We start from the raw sequence: 12510 nt of genomic DNA, 5'->3' as shown, positions 1-12510 counted from the left end.
GCAGTTCATGAAAGACAACGATACTTTGATACTTTGAGTGATACAAGTGCCTGCAAGGATTAGGCTACATTCATGAGGTGAGTAGAGCCTATAGGCTATAGGTCATGTCCCATTTGAGGACAGTAGCACCATCCAACCACAAAAACATATCCCTGAGAAAAACAACATGCAACATTAAAATCCAAGAGGACCACACTGTAATGATTTCATTTTTCTGTGTTTAATACAGAGAGTATCAACAGAATCTCTCCCACATCCCTTTTATCCCAGCTGTATCCCTTCTTTTGAATCCCTTCAGCGAATCATGAATTACATTGTGTTTACATTTCTTTTTTACATTTAATTCAGATGTACTAAAAAAATAGCAAGAAAAGTAGCCTACTGATTGGATAGAGCACACATCTGAAGAGTGAGTGGGAACAGGGGAATGAATTAAGTAATCAGACAGGAAACGCTAATGAGGTTAACATTAAAGACGGTCGACGAGTTGACAGATGGGGGTCAGAAGTTTTGATCATCTGGATTGTCTTGCGCTGGTGGTAGCAGCTGGTTCAGAATATATCACTTGATGGTGTCGGTCACTGCTGCCTCTCTGGTCTGTATGGCAAACCTGACAGTGAGAGGAGGGGGGGGGGGGGGGGGGGGTGGGGAAGAAAAGATTAGATTTCGATACACTGGTGTGGAAGAGAACAGTGTCTCAGAATGAAAGCTACGGTGTAATTGGAAATGTATAACTCACATGGTATGGCCACGTTTAGGCAAAAGGGTTTCCAAAGGGGTCTCCAAAGGGATCCGAAGTGCCAGACGTTTGAGCAACAGGAGCGCTCTGTAATTTAAAGAAACACAAGGCGATATAATTATGAGATCTCCTAAAGCTACAGGATATCGATGAGTACTGTTGCGTGTGGGTGAGCGTGAATTTATACATCCATACCATAGCTAGAGGTGATGCTCCGAAGGGATTGGGAGATGGAGCCCCGAATGCATCATCAAAGAGGCTCTGGCTGGCCCCCGAGACTGGGGCCAGGGCTGGGGCCGGGGCCGGAGAAAGGGAGAAAGCAGCATCCAGGAGGCCTGGGTGGGGGGCTGAAGCAAGGGCAACAGAAGGAGCCATGGGAACAGATTGTCGTGGGACAGGTTTTGGAGTGTCTACATACGCAGTAAAACAGGAAAATATAATTGATTAGAATGACGGTGTGCATACTGTAGGCATTTTCACCAATTAACATAGTTCCATTTTTTTATTCCATTGATTCCAACCCAGACGTTCTACTACAGTGCATTCTATTGCTTTACTGTACCGTTGGCAGCAGCTGGCATCTGGCCGATTTCAAAGTCGTCGTGATCAGCGACATCCTGCGGCAGCCCCACTTTGCTAGCGAAGTACTGGGCAAAGGCGCCGTCCCCGTTGGTACTGGGCGCGGCGATGGGCCCCGGCTGCTCCCCTTTCCGGGCTGGGATGGCGGGGGGCTTGGCCATCTGGAAGTCCTTGAACATGTCCTTCCCACTCTTCTTCTCCTTCTCTCCAAGGGGGTCCAGGGCTGTGAAGGCGCTGTTCTCCACCTTGGGCGGAGCCTCCTTCACCGGGGGCCTGGGCGGGGGCCGAGGGGGCCCCTGCTGAGCACCCATCATGGGGAAAGGGCCTGGTTGGAAGGGGTTGGCCATAGGGGGCTGGCCCCACACCGAGGCACCCATGTGGCCTGCAGGAGGGGGCTGGCCCCAGGCTTGGGCCTGAGTGACAGGGGGAGCCCCAAACTGGGCTTGCCCAGGATGGCCCCAGACAGGAGGTGGTATGGGCAGGGCCCCGAAGGCTGATGGCTGGGGGAAGGTTGGTTGTGGGCCTGGGAGTGTTACTTGAGGAACCCCTGGAATGGAGAACATGGAGAGTGCTGGGGCAGGGGCCCCCCATGGTGATGGGGCTGAGGCAGGGATGGAGGAGACTGCGGGTGGACCCAGATGCAGATTGCCTAACGGACAGTAGGAGAGAAAAGGGTCAGATTGGTGACCTATGGGTTGGGCACAGCAGGCTTATGCTTGGATATTGGGTACTCAATATATGTAGCAGCATTATAATAGTGCCAATGGGTTTAGACTGACCAAGAGCTGCTAAGGAGTTGGTGTTGGCTAGGGAGCAGTTGAAGAGATCCGCAGGGTCAGAGGTCATGTCGGGCTGACTGGGAGCCGTAAACAGGTCTGCCCCAAACAGGTCGTTGGCAGGAGACTGTGGAACGTTAAATGAAAATATTAATCAGAGTTTACAGTTCCAGTAAAATTACAAGAAAAGGAAGGGAACTGATATTGACACAAGGTTGTTTTGTAGTAGATGTACGATCACATCCTACGTCCAACAGCTAGCATACTATACAACAAAACACGGTCTTCTTTAATGATGATGTATCATGTTAATCATATAGTATATAAATGTCATCACTTACCTTATTCACTGGAGCATGTGTGTTAGACAAAAAGCATTATGAAGAAAGATGACAAACAGAATAGAGCTAATAATGTTGGGAAGTGTTTAGTCTTTAACTAGGCGAGCATTAGTGCAATGTAGCATGCAGTTATGCCGGACTCACACAACAGGATAATTAACATCCTAAACGATTTCGAAATTGGTTTGCATCCCGCAAATAAAGAGAATCCTAGCAGTTGTTCTTCTCGCAAATCTCAAACAAGTACCCACTACAAGATTTGAAAATAACGGCTCATCACACACTACAGGATATTATCGTGCCCAAGGGAGCAAACCATTGCCTCTCACTTGTAAAGTAGTGATGTAATCATCTAAATATCAAACATGTTTGATATTATCGGGGCCGCCCTGATGGGTCAGCGAGCTGATCGGGAGGTTTAAGATTGGATCTGTAAACCCATCACATTACAAGATCATCTGAGCCGAACATGGATTCCGACCAACGTTCCAGACGGGATTTCTCCTCTGATTGTCGGGATGGGTGAATCGGGGATAAATCGGACCAAAAATCCTGTAGTGTGAGCCCGGCATTATATAGAAACCCCGACCAGTTAGAGAAGCATCCACGAGACAAACTGACTCAGTTATCCTGAAAGCTTGAATGGTCCTACGGGCCTATGACTTTGGTCAGTGGAAACCTAGTGAAACCAGTGTACCATCACCAGAAGTTTACGCTACAAAATCCCAGTGCAAAGAAAGGGAGAAGTTAGGAAACCAATTATGGTTTGGGGGGTGTGCATACATATAAAGACTCATTCCCAGGCATGCAACATCACAGAGCTTGTCTGGAGCTTCACCTTGGCACTCCTTCGACCTCGTCCGGCCTTAGTGTTCTGCGGAGGGGGACTAATGACAACTGAATCCTTGCCGCGAGACAGAGGGGGTTGGGGTTCGCACATCGCACCGTTAGACAGGCCCGTACTTGTCACAGACACCTCTAGGAATGGGTTTTGGGTTGAAAGCACTTGTCCAAAATCGCTCGGCTCCTTCATGGGAATCCTGTTGTCCTGTGCCATCATGCCCCCTAGTGGCCACTGGCCATTACTGAGCGCTAGGATCATGGTCTCGTTGGATAGCCCATTCAACTGCTGACCGAGCCGGTCAGAGTCTCCGTTCAGACCGCCGTTCACAAATGGCTTACTAATGAGTTGAGCGGTGCTCTCTTGGCTGTGATTGGAGGGGTTGGATGAGATCAAAGAGCTGAGGGGTGCTGATTGGTTGGGTGATTTGGAAAGCGGGTCATCTCTGAAAGGGTCAGTGTCTGGGGTTGGAAAGAAGCCAAACATGGAGGAGAAGGGGTTCTCTGTCTGGGGGGCAGCCCAAGGGTTTGGGCCGGTGACAAAGGGATTTCCCTTTATACAGTTCTGATTGCTGTCAACCTCAGCAGATAAATCCAGCAATAGAATGTCATTAGTCTCCTGGTTAACAAGAGAGGAAAGATAAAACAAATCAGTTCTGTTGAAAGAGAGAAGCAAAATGAATCACTTCAATGACATGAGTGAACAGTTTATGATTTGTGAAAACAGACATGATAAACATTCAATCAGGAATCAGAAACGCAACTCAACTCAAATTCAAAGGGTATTGCAGCATAGATATCTCGTTGAAATGTTGACATATAAAGCCATTTTACAGAGAGCAATTATGAGTTGAGTTTGAGATACCTGATGATTGACATATGGGATGATCGGTAGAGTAGGTGAAGTAATGCAAGGAGGGATGATTTTGGCAGAGACACGGTCAGATAGCGCAACAACACATCCTTGACGACAACAGGCCGCATTCGGCTAGCGTTGCTTACTATAATGGTGCGTTCAACACGTGAGAGGGACATTACCTAAATCTGTGTTCTCAAAGCCACCTGATCACATTTGGAGGGGGGGGGGGGATAAATGCATTATGAACCAATACCTGGCAAAGAACACCCCTCATCTCCAACTCCCAACACTCCACCTTGTCAATATGCCTCCACAATGGTATGTGTTCTATTCCCTGCCTGTGTGAGAGTTGAGCATCAGACCCTCACTCATAGTGGCACACTTACTGAAGGGGAGTGGATGTCTGGGGGGGTGGACATGTCTCCAAACAGGTCCAGCTGCTCCACTGGCTGGAAAAGAGAGACAGGAGAAAGATACACCTCTACACTACACCCCAAACACGAGGAGACGACACACGCCCTAAACATCCATGGACATCATTTGAATCAATGGAACGCTTCATTCTGAAACTGAGTGACAACTATGTTGAGGTATAGGTGTTGGTGGATTGTTGTTCGGTAATCAGAGAGACACTTACTTTGGCAGTGTTCTCCTGGCCAGTGGTACTGAGCAAGGCATCACTGCCATTCTGATAATGAAATAAATCAAGGGGTCAAATATGGACTTGTATAAAACGGTTCTTGAATAAGTAATCACCAATACAGGCACTTACCTCTACTACCCCATTATTCCCTTCACCCTGAAAAACAGAGACACCAACTGGTGGATATTCTACATTCCCCTCTAGTAAGTCAAAAATGTACTATAATGCTTATTCTGTATCTGCATTTCCAACCTTTGCTGTAATTTCCAACCTTTAAAAATCATTGAAGGATCCATCTACAGTATGTATCTATCTGTCTGCTATTGGAAGGCTTCTTTGTGTAATACCATTCAAGTACACTAGGAGGTAGTGTTGAGCACACATCTCACACTATTGGCAGAACCAACTGTCTGATACCCTCCGACTTGTCTCTTATTTTGGAATTGATATCAATGTCCAGCAGTGGTGGCTTCAACAGACAGCGCTCTTTCACCCCCTCTGAATGAAGAACAGAAATGAACATGCACCCCCCCCCCCCCCTCTCTCTGACACTAGTTACCTTCAGTGCTGCCTCAGCCTCCTTCTTCCTGGTGTTGAAGATGACCTGGAAGAGGTCCTTCAGATCAATCACCAAGGGCTCCGCCTGTTAGGATAGGGAATAGATGCGAACGTAATCAGCACTCTTTCTCTTTCTCTCTCTGCGGATGCGTCTGTAGGCTACATCCTCTCTGTCTGTTCCTTCTGTGCGTGTGTGTGTGTGTGTGTGTTTTTGGGGGGGGTACCTGTTGGCCAGTCTTTATGGCGAAGAACTGGTGCTGTCCCTCCGCCCCACAGACGTAGCCGAACGCTCGGTTGTCTGTTACATCTCTGGCGATGAAGGAGATCTTATTCACCACGTGCTCGTGCTCTATGACCTGGACATGATGGGAGGACGTTTAGTGAACATCGGTGGAGATATCATATTAGACTTAACACTCTAACATCTAGTCGACTGAAAGTGCCCATCTTCAAACATTTAAAAGTATTCGAAAGTAAACGTCAAACTGCGAACGATGTCTAAACTCTGTTGGTGTGTCGTCCCCCATCACAGGAGTTTTGGGAGAGAAAAAAAAGAGGGGTCTTACTCCAGTTTTCTCATCGATGATCTTGATGCCGGCCATGGAGATGTTCACCCAGATCCTCTGCTTGTGCTTGCCCTGAGAGCGAGCAGCTAGTGCCATGCCCTGAGAACACACACCACAGCCATGAGATACACATCCACCGTCACCAACAAACACACTGTTCACTTTCACTGACAAACGCACACATACACATCCACCGTCACCAACAAACACCGATTTGCCTATTTGGGTTTGCCAGTTTTAGGATTGAGTGCAATCTAGACTTTGCAGAGACTATTAGCGATGACTGTGGGTAAGCAGTTTCATAAGAGTGCTGTCAAAGTTATCCCATGTTTGTATTGAATTGAAACCTTTATTTATTCAGGGAAGACAACTGAGAGAAAGCTCTCTTTTCCATGCCATCCTGAGTACAATAAAAACACATACAGAATAAGAACATGATACAACAAAACAAAACCTAAAATCACAAAGCAAGGTCATACGATCCAAGAATATAAACAAGACTATAAGAAATGTGTGCAGTCGACAAGGCGCACACCTTCCACCATAACCTTGAATCTCTCCAGAGAGACAAGTTGGTCCTGCTTTAGGGAGACCTGCAGTCTGTTCCACCTCTCGGGTGAATAAAACTAAAGGCAAACGTTCCTGTCTTGGTGTTACACCGAGGTACGTTCAGCCTTATATGTGAGTGACTTAGGATGGTGTTCCATGTCTCTAAAACCCAAAAGTGAGGACAAGTATAATGGCAGCTTGCTAGCCAGTGCTTTCGAAATAAATAAAAGAGGATGTTATTCTCGTGGCCATCCTGAACACACAGAGCACTATGATATACTGCATCAAGAAGCTTCAAAGAAGTGGGCGAAGGCAGCATACACAGAGCATCACCATGGTCAGATAATATTGTTGACTGCACAGTGATTTTCTTGCCAACAGTGGAAAAACAGGCCTTATTTCTGAAAAGGAATCATGTTCCTCATGGGTGTGGAAGGGTAGTCTGCTATCCAGCCAAATACCCAGGTATTTATAGGAGTCAATTTCTGTCCCCAGGAGGGTGAATACCTACTCTGGCATGAGTCCCACAAGACCTTGAAAAGAACCTACATTCTGTCTTGTCGGAATTTAGGACAAGCTTATGGCTAATAAGGGACTGTTAGAAAGCATAAAAAGCAGACTGCAGATTTGCAGTGGCCATTCTAAAAGTGGGACTTGCACTGTATAGGACTGTGCCATCTGCATAATAATGGACAGAACCACGTGGGAAGGGGGCACAATTTTGTTAATATAAATAGTAAATAAAAGTGGACCCAGGATGGACCCCTGTGGGACGCCTGTACCAATTACAAGAGAGCTTGATTTAAATCCATCGGCAACAACACCTCCCAGTAAGATAATTTGAGAACCAGTTAACCGATAGCTATCTAGAGCTATGGAGGATAGTATATTTAATAAAATGCTGTGATCCACCGTAGCAATTGCCTTTGACAGGTCGATAAAAAGTGCAGCACAGTGCTGCCGATTATCAAGACTGCTGACTATATCGCTCACGAGTGTTGTGGCTGTTACTGTACTATGTCCTGGTCTGAACCCTGATTGTTGAGGTTGAAGAATATTGAATGTCTCCTAACTGAGAATTAACTAAGGATTCGAGAATCTTGGATAGACAAGACAGTTAAGAAATTTGTCAGTAGCTATCTAGTTCAGTAGGACCGCCACCTTTAAGCAGCAGTATAACCTGTGCAGCCTCTACACAGCAGGGATTTTACCAGAAACAAATAAATGGGGGGATAAATGCATTTTAAATGGGGGGTAAATGCATCAGATTGAACCAGTGGGCGAGTGGGGACGCTATCACATGAACAGAAGACGGAGAACATAAGGATCAAAATCATCCTCACCCTTTGATTTCTTAGTGCTTAATTGTGAAAGAGCTTATATACATAGAAATAATATACTTCAATAAGTATGGCAATGTAAACCTTGAGTTTCATCATGGAGTCCTGACTCATCTTGTCCCCGCGGGCTTCTGGGACGTCATCGATGCCGATCAGCTTGGCCTTGTACCTCACGCCATCGCCCTGGAACCTGGCCAGCAGGTACTCGTCAGTCTTCTCTGTCGCTTTACAGGAAACAGTGATGGTCAGGAAGTTGTCGTTCATTTTTGGGCGTGAAGAGGAAACATGTGGACACATTATTGTCACTAGATAACAATCAAAGTGACTCTGTGAGTGAGAGAGAGAGAGTGTGTGTGCGCAAGTGAGTTTGTGTTTGTTGCACACACACACACACACACACACACACACACACACACACACACACACTTGTAGAGAGCCTGCATAGCCTACCTTTCTTCTTCTCTTTCTTGAAGGGGGTCTTGGTGGTAGCTGTGGTGGGGGAGGTGGGCGGGCTGCTAGAGGGAGCGACCGCAGGGGAGGCGGGGTCGGCCGGGACGGACACACTGCTCTCCACTTCCGCAGACATGGTGCTGAGTGGCCAGTCTTACTGGACAGGCAGGCAGGGAGGGGTTGACCAGACAGCAGCTCCTTGTTCGGGGGGAGGGGGGGGGTCGACTCAGCAGAGGGGCTCAGCACTCACACATGCTCGGCACTGTCTGGGGGAGGGGGGTAGGAGGAGGAGGAAGAGAAGATGACCATAACACACATTTTTAGAGTGTAAATTGTAGTGTTGCACTAAGCTTGAAGGTATAATGAATATTAAACGTTTAGAAAGTTGGCCTCCCGCACAACACGTACTTTTGAAAACTTCACACATCAGCTCTGAAACCCTTTTTAAAGATTAACAACCTCAAATGTAGCTTCGGCTCAAAATGGTGCTGTAAACTGCCGCTTGCAAATTTTGTGAGTATCATAAAAAAAATCATATGCCTTTAATGATCCACAACGTAAGGTCATGACCCCGAGCAATCCAGCACAACACGCAGAAAAACAACACAGAAAAACAGAGGACCCACAGCCAAAGGCCATATGGATTCAATGTTCTCGGACTAAAGAGTGACTCATTTTTAATGTGATAGATACACTTGCATGTACTCCCTCTTGTTCTCTCTCTCTCTCTCTCTCTCTCTCTCTCTCTGTCTCTCTCTCTCTAACACAAACTCTTTCAGCCTTCCAATGTTGATGGGAGGTGATTGTACTGCCATTGAACTCAGTGGGGTCTTTAATTAGATATTATTAGAGAGGAACACCTGGGGGGGGGTCTTAGCAAACAGCTGTGTAGCCGGCCAAAGACAGGAACTTCCTGTTCCAACTATCGTTTGTCCCGTCAGTCATGTGACCCTCTCTGTCACAGATACTCTCTCCAAAACCAGGAGGTGGGAAGGGAGCGGGGGTGACATGGTGGGAGTGTGTTCCCAGCTGCCCGGTGTCGTTCCAGTAATAACAGGCTGAGCAGCATTTCATCTGTCAATGAAGAACAGCATTACTAAATAAGCAACTCAGCCCACTGCAAAAGGACTAGCATTCCAGCATGCAGTTTCGCGATCATGAGACATTCCCACTTAGCTGTAGCTCAGCCAACCTGGAGCTAAGAACAACACCGACTGGATCTAGGAGAGGAGAGACTCGTACAAAACCTCCTTCGGAAAGAAACGCGAAGCTATTGAAAACAACCAGAGTTGGTTTCACGCCCGTCAATGCTGAGACTGTGACGAAGAACAACAGCAGGATGTCCAGTTATGTCAATGTAAGACAGGCAGTGGTCCTCACAGATACAGTTAAACTACAAAAGGGCTAGAGTGGTGCGGTGGAACCCGATAACATTCCCATCTGACCTAGGTATACGATGGCTGCTTTCACTTCACACACACCGAATAGAGACAGAGGTTTAACCTACAGACCAACACTAAAAGCAAACACAAGGCATTTGTTTTCCATATGACAGATACTGTACCTTTCGGATGCTGTGCGGTCTACGTGCGAGTGGGAAGCAGCCGCGACAAAGAAGACCAAAGGTTGAGAGCGATCAAAGGTTGAGCTATTAAATGGAGTTAATCTTACGCCAGTTTGTTGTCCCTAAGCACTGGGAGAACCCGTGATGACCACCCACCCACTGAGGCAAACAGGACACAGCACCACCACAACGGCTCACTGCACCCCCCCCACACACACACAACAACCACAGAGCAAGTCTACAAATAGGCTACAGTATACGAAGAAGAGCAAACAGCAGTCCGTCTTGAAAACAGTGGCAACCTAGGGGCCGGAAGGTCTTTGGTAGCCAGGCGGAGAAACGGGCCGTGAGCTCGCGTGATCAGGATGACGATGCCAGGCTAGGTCTTTGGAGCTCCGGGCCAGCAAACCCTGGAGCAACATAAGCCCAGTTCAACCCTGTGATGACCGAATGTCACATTAATATTCAACTGCAGAGAGAGAGAGAGAGAGAGAGAGAGAGAGAGAGAGAGAGAGAGAGAGAGAGAGAGAGAGAGAGAGAGAGAGAGAGACACACACACACACACACACTGACCAAGTCCTATTGCATATTGGGAATTTATCTAAAAACTATTCTCTCAGCATGGGGATATCAAATCCAGTTCCACAGAGAACGTTCTAATCTCTTTTCTGAATCATGGTTGTAGCGAGACTCTCTCTTTCTGAGCTACTCCATTTGACATCCATAAAATGAGAACAGTGGCATCGACAGTGAGATAACAGAGATAACGCCAGTCACTATGGGCTCAGTGCACCTGCGATCATCTCTGAATATAGCACACTGTCAAACCTTGGATTGCTAGCAATCATTTGGCTCGTATCACAAGAGCTACAGCATGGAGCACGACCATGAAATGTACAAGTTGTCCTTCAATGGAAGCAGTCAAATACACATGTCTGCAGTGGGGGCTTTTCCAGACTTGAACGATAGCTTGAGCATTCGGAGACAAAATCTCAAGTCCTATATGTCCTCTCTAGTGTTTGACTCCCTCAGTCCTGGGACACAATTGACCTTATAGTGTGTGTGTGTGTGTGTGTGTGTGTGTGTGTGTGTGTGTTGGGGGGGCAATATCCAATAAAGGTAAAGCTGCGATGACTAAAACCCCAGTATCTATATAAATGGAGGCGACACATGTGATCTTGGCTATTTAGTAACTGATGATAAGAGGTTGTGTCAGCAACGATAGAAATTGATGCTAAAAAACAACTACTTGTTGATGGGCCATTCCAGTTAATAATTAGGATGTTGGCCAAAACCTCCTCGGGAGACTGAACAAGGACAATGCCACTGAGGATCCTCGACCACAACTGTCTCAATAGCCTACCGAGGTATCACAAATGACCAAAAGCCTGGGCTACTGTAAACATTTATCACCAGCTCTTGATAGCTGAACACATAACTGCACCTCGAGGCTTTATGTGCAGCGAATTGCAGGGCAAATATGTGATGAAATGGACATGAATCATGTGATCTTATTATGTCGGATCAGCAGAATAGCCTAACTGCGAAGACAGAATGTCACAATCATTCATGGGCGGTGCTTGGTAGCTTTCTCGCTAAAAGTGAACTTCAGCACATCTGGAGGAAATCAGCGGATGACTCCGTCTGTGAGTGACTGAGACGGTGAAATACCACAACAGCACCACTGTGAGTTTTAAAGGCAATAAAGGTTCCTCACTAGAATGGAACTGAAGAACTGCAATTTCGTCAACACATACATACAAAAAAAAACAGATTTCTGAGAAACAAAATATGGATCATCCGAATTGGATGAATCTCTTTGACAGGGCAGAGGCCAAAAGAGACTAGCCTAAGTTTATCGGGAAACAACCTTTTACTATTGCAACATACACAATAGACTGATTTGATTTGATTTTCTATGAACTCCCTAAGTAGGCTAAGTTCGACAAGAACCCTATTCTGTGAACACTTTTCCAAGAACGAATAGCGGCCTCCCACAATTACCTAAGTGACGTGCGCATAGAGCGCAGCTGGAATTGATGGAAAAACCAGGGGCCGGAATTTGTTTGATGAAGTGTAGAGAACTTTTTCAAAAAGTGAATTGCTTGACTACAGGTTTTATTTAACAAATATAAAACACTCAAATCTCAAACACTCCGCATTACTGGTTGGGTGAATTTGTCAAAGCGAAATAATTGACTGTTACGCTTACCGTTATAAAGCGCCCCTGGCCGAATCTCTCATATTCGAGCGTTGTCTTTCAGCGAAGTGAACGTCTTCCAGCGGACTGACAAACTAACGTAATATACCTCTCCTGTAGGAACGAGGCTTGAATAAAACCTCGCTTTCAGAGACGTGTTGTAATCAGATGTTTTCCGCGCCGCGATGCCGTGGACAGGAGACTCCCACACCGCACTCTGCTACTGCTACCTCCCAGATTTAACCCCTCGCTCGCCAGGGCTGGAGTCGTAGCCCACCGGACCAGGAAGGCCCAGTCAGTGGGAGGGAGGACCCAGGAAAAGGCTTTACACATACCAGCAATCTATGTTCCCCATAATGTCAAGACATCGCTGACTCCATGGGCAAAATGAAATCAAATGAAGGGTTTTATTCCTACCTCTCCAACAACAAATTCAAAACTTCTCGATTGGAATTTTAACCATTTGGGGAAAAGTCTGTAAGTCATGGAGATCTGTAACCCCAATG

At 46.6% G+C, this 12510-nt stretch overlaps 1 protein-coding gene across 4 annotated transcripts; it reads right to left on the bottom strand.

The window, feature by feature from the left end:
* Positions 1–198: 198 nt before the first annotated feature.
* On the bottom strand, positions 199–12247 carry dab2 (DAB adaptor protein 2). 4 transcript variants are annotated; one of them, XM_084456607.1, is made up of 15 exons: positions 12017–12247; positions 8241–8506; positions 7875–8014; positions 5902–6000; positions 5560–5691; positions 5337–5420; positions 4907–4933; positions 4772–4822; positions 4521–4583; positions 3274–3894; positions 2098–2221; positions 1302–1967; positions 935–1149; positions 740–826; positions 199–610 (listed from the first exon to the last, which is right to left on the bottom strand). In XM_084456607.1, exons 2-14 carry the CDS (start codon positions 8374–8376, stop codon positions 755–757), a joined length of 2430 nt encoding a protein of 809 aa, XP_084312733.1. In that variant the 5' UTR covers positions 8377–8506; positions 12017–12247; the 3' UTR covers positions 199–610; positions 740–754. The 4 variants fall into 4 exon arrangements, with proteins under 4 accessions (XP_084312733.1, XP_084312736.1, XP_084312734.1 ...); XM_084456610.1 differs by having other exon boundaries at positions 935–1086; XM_084456608.1 differs by having other exon boundaries at positions 8241–8502.
* Between the last annotated feature and the right edge of the window lie 263 nt (positions 12248–12510).

This window comes from Borostomias antarcticus, assembly GCF_949987555.1.
Source record: "Borostomias antarcticus genome assembly, chromosome: 2".
Classification (NCBI taxonomy): Eukaryota; Metazoa; Chordata; class Actinopteri; order Stomiiformes; family Stomiidae; genus Borostomias; species Borostomias antarcticus.
The sequence above is the reverse complement of the archived record's forward strand: the minus strand, read 5'-3'. Positions and strand labels throughout refer to the sequence as shown.

Excerpts from the sequence above, each read along its gene's own strand:
- dab2 (XM_084456607.1), bottom strand. The coding sequence starts at position 8,376 with ATGTCTGCGGAAGTGGAGAGCAGTGTGTCCGTCCCGGCCGACCCCGCC. Across the intron at positions 4,584-4,771 it reads GCCAGGAGAACACTGCCAAA|CCAGTGGAGCAGCTGGACCT; the intron begins GTAAGTGTCTCT and ends TCTCTTTTCCAG. Across the intron at positions 827-934 it reads GAGCATCACCTCTAGCTATG|AGCGCTCCTGTTGCTCAAAC; the intron begins GTATGGATGTAT and ends TTTAAATTACAG.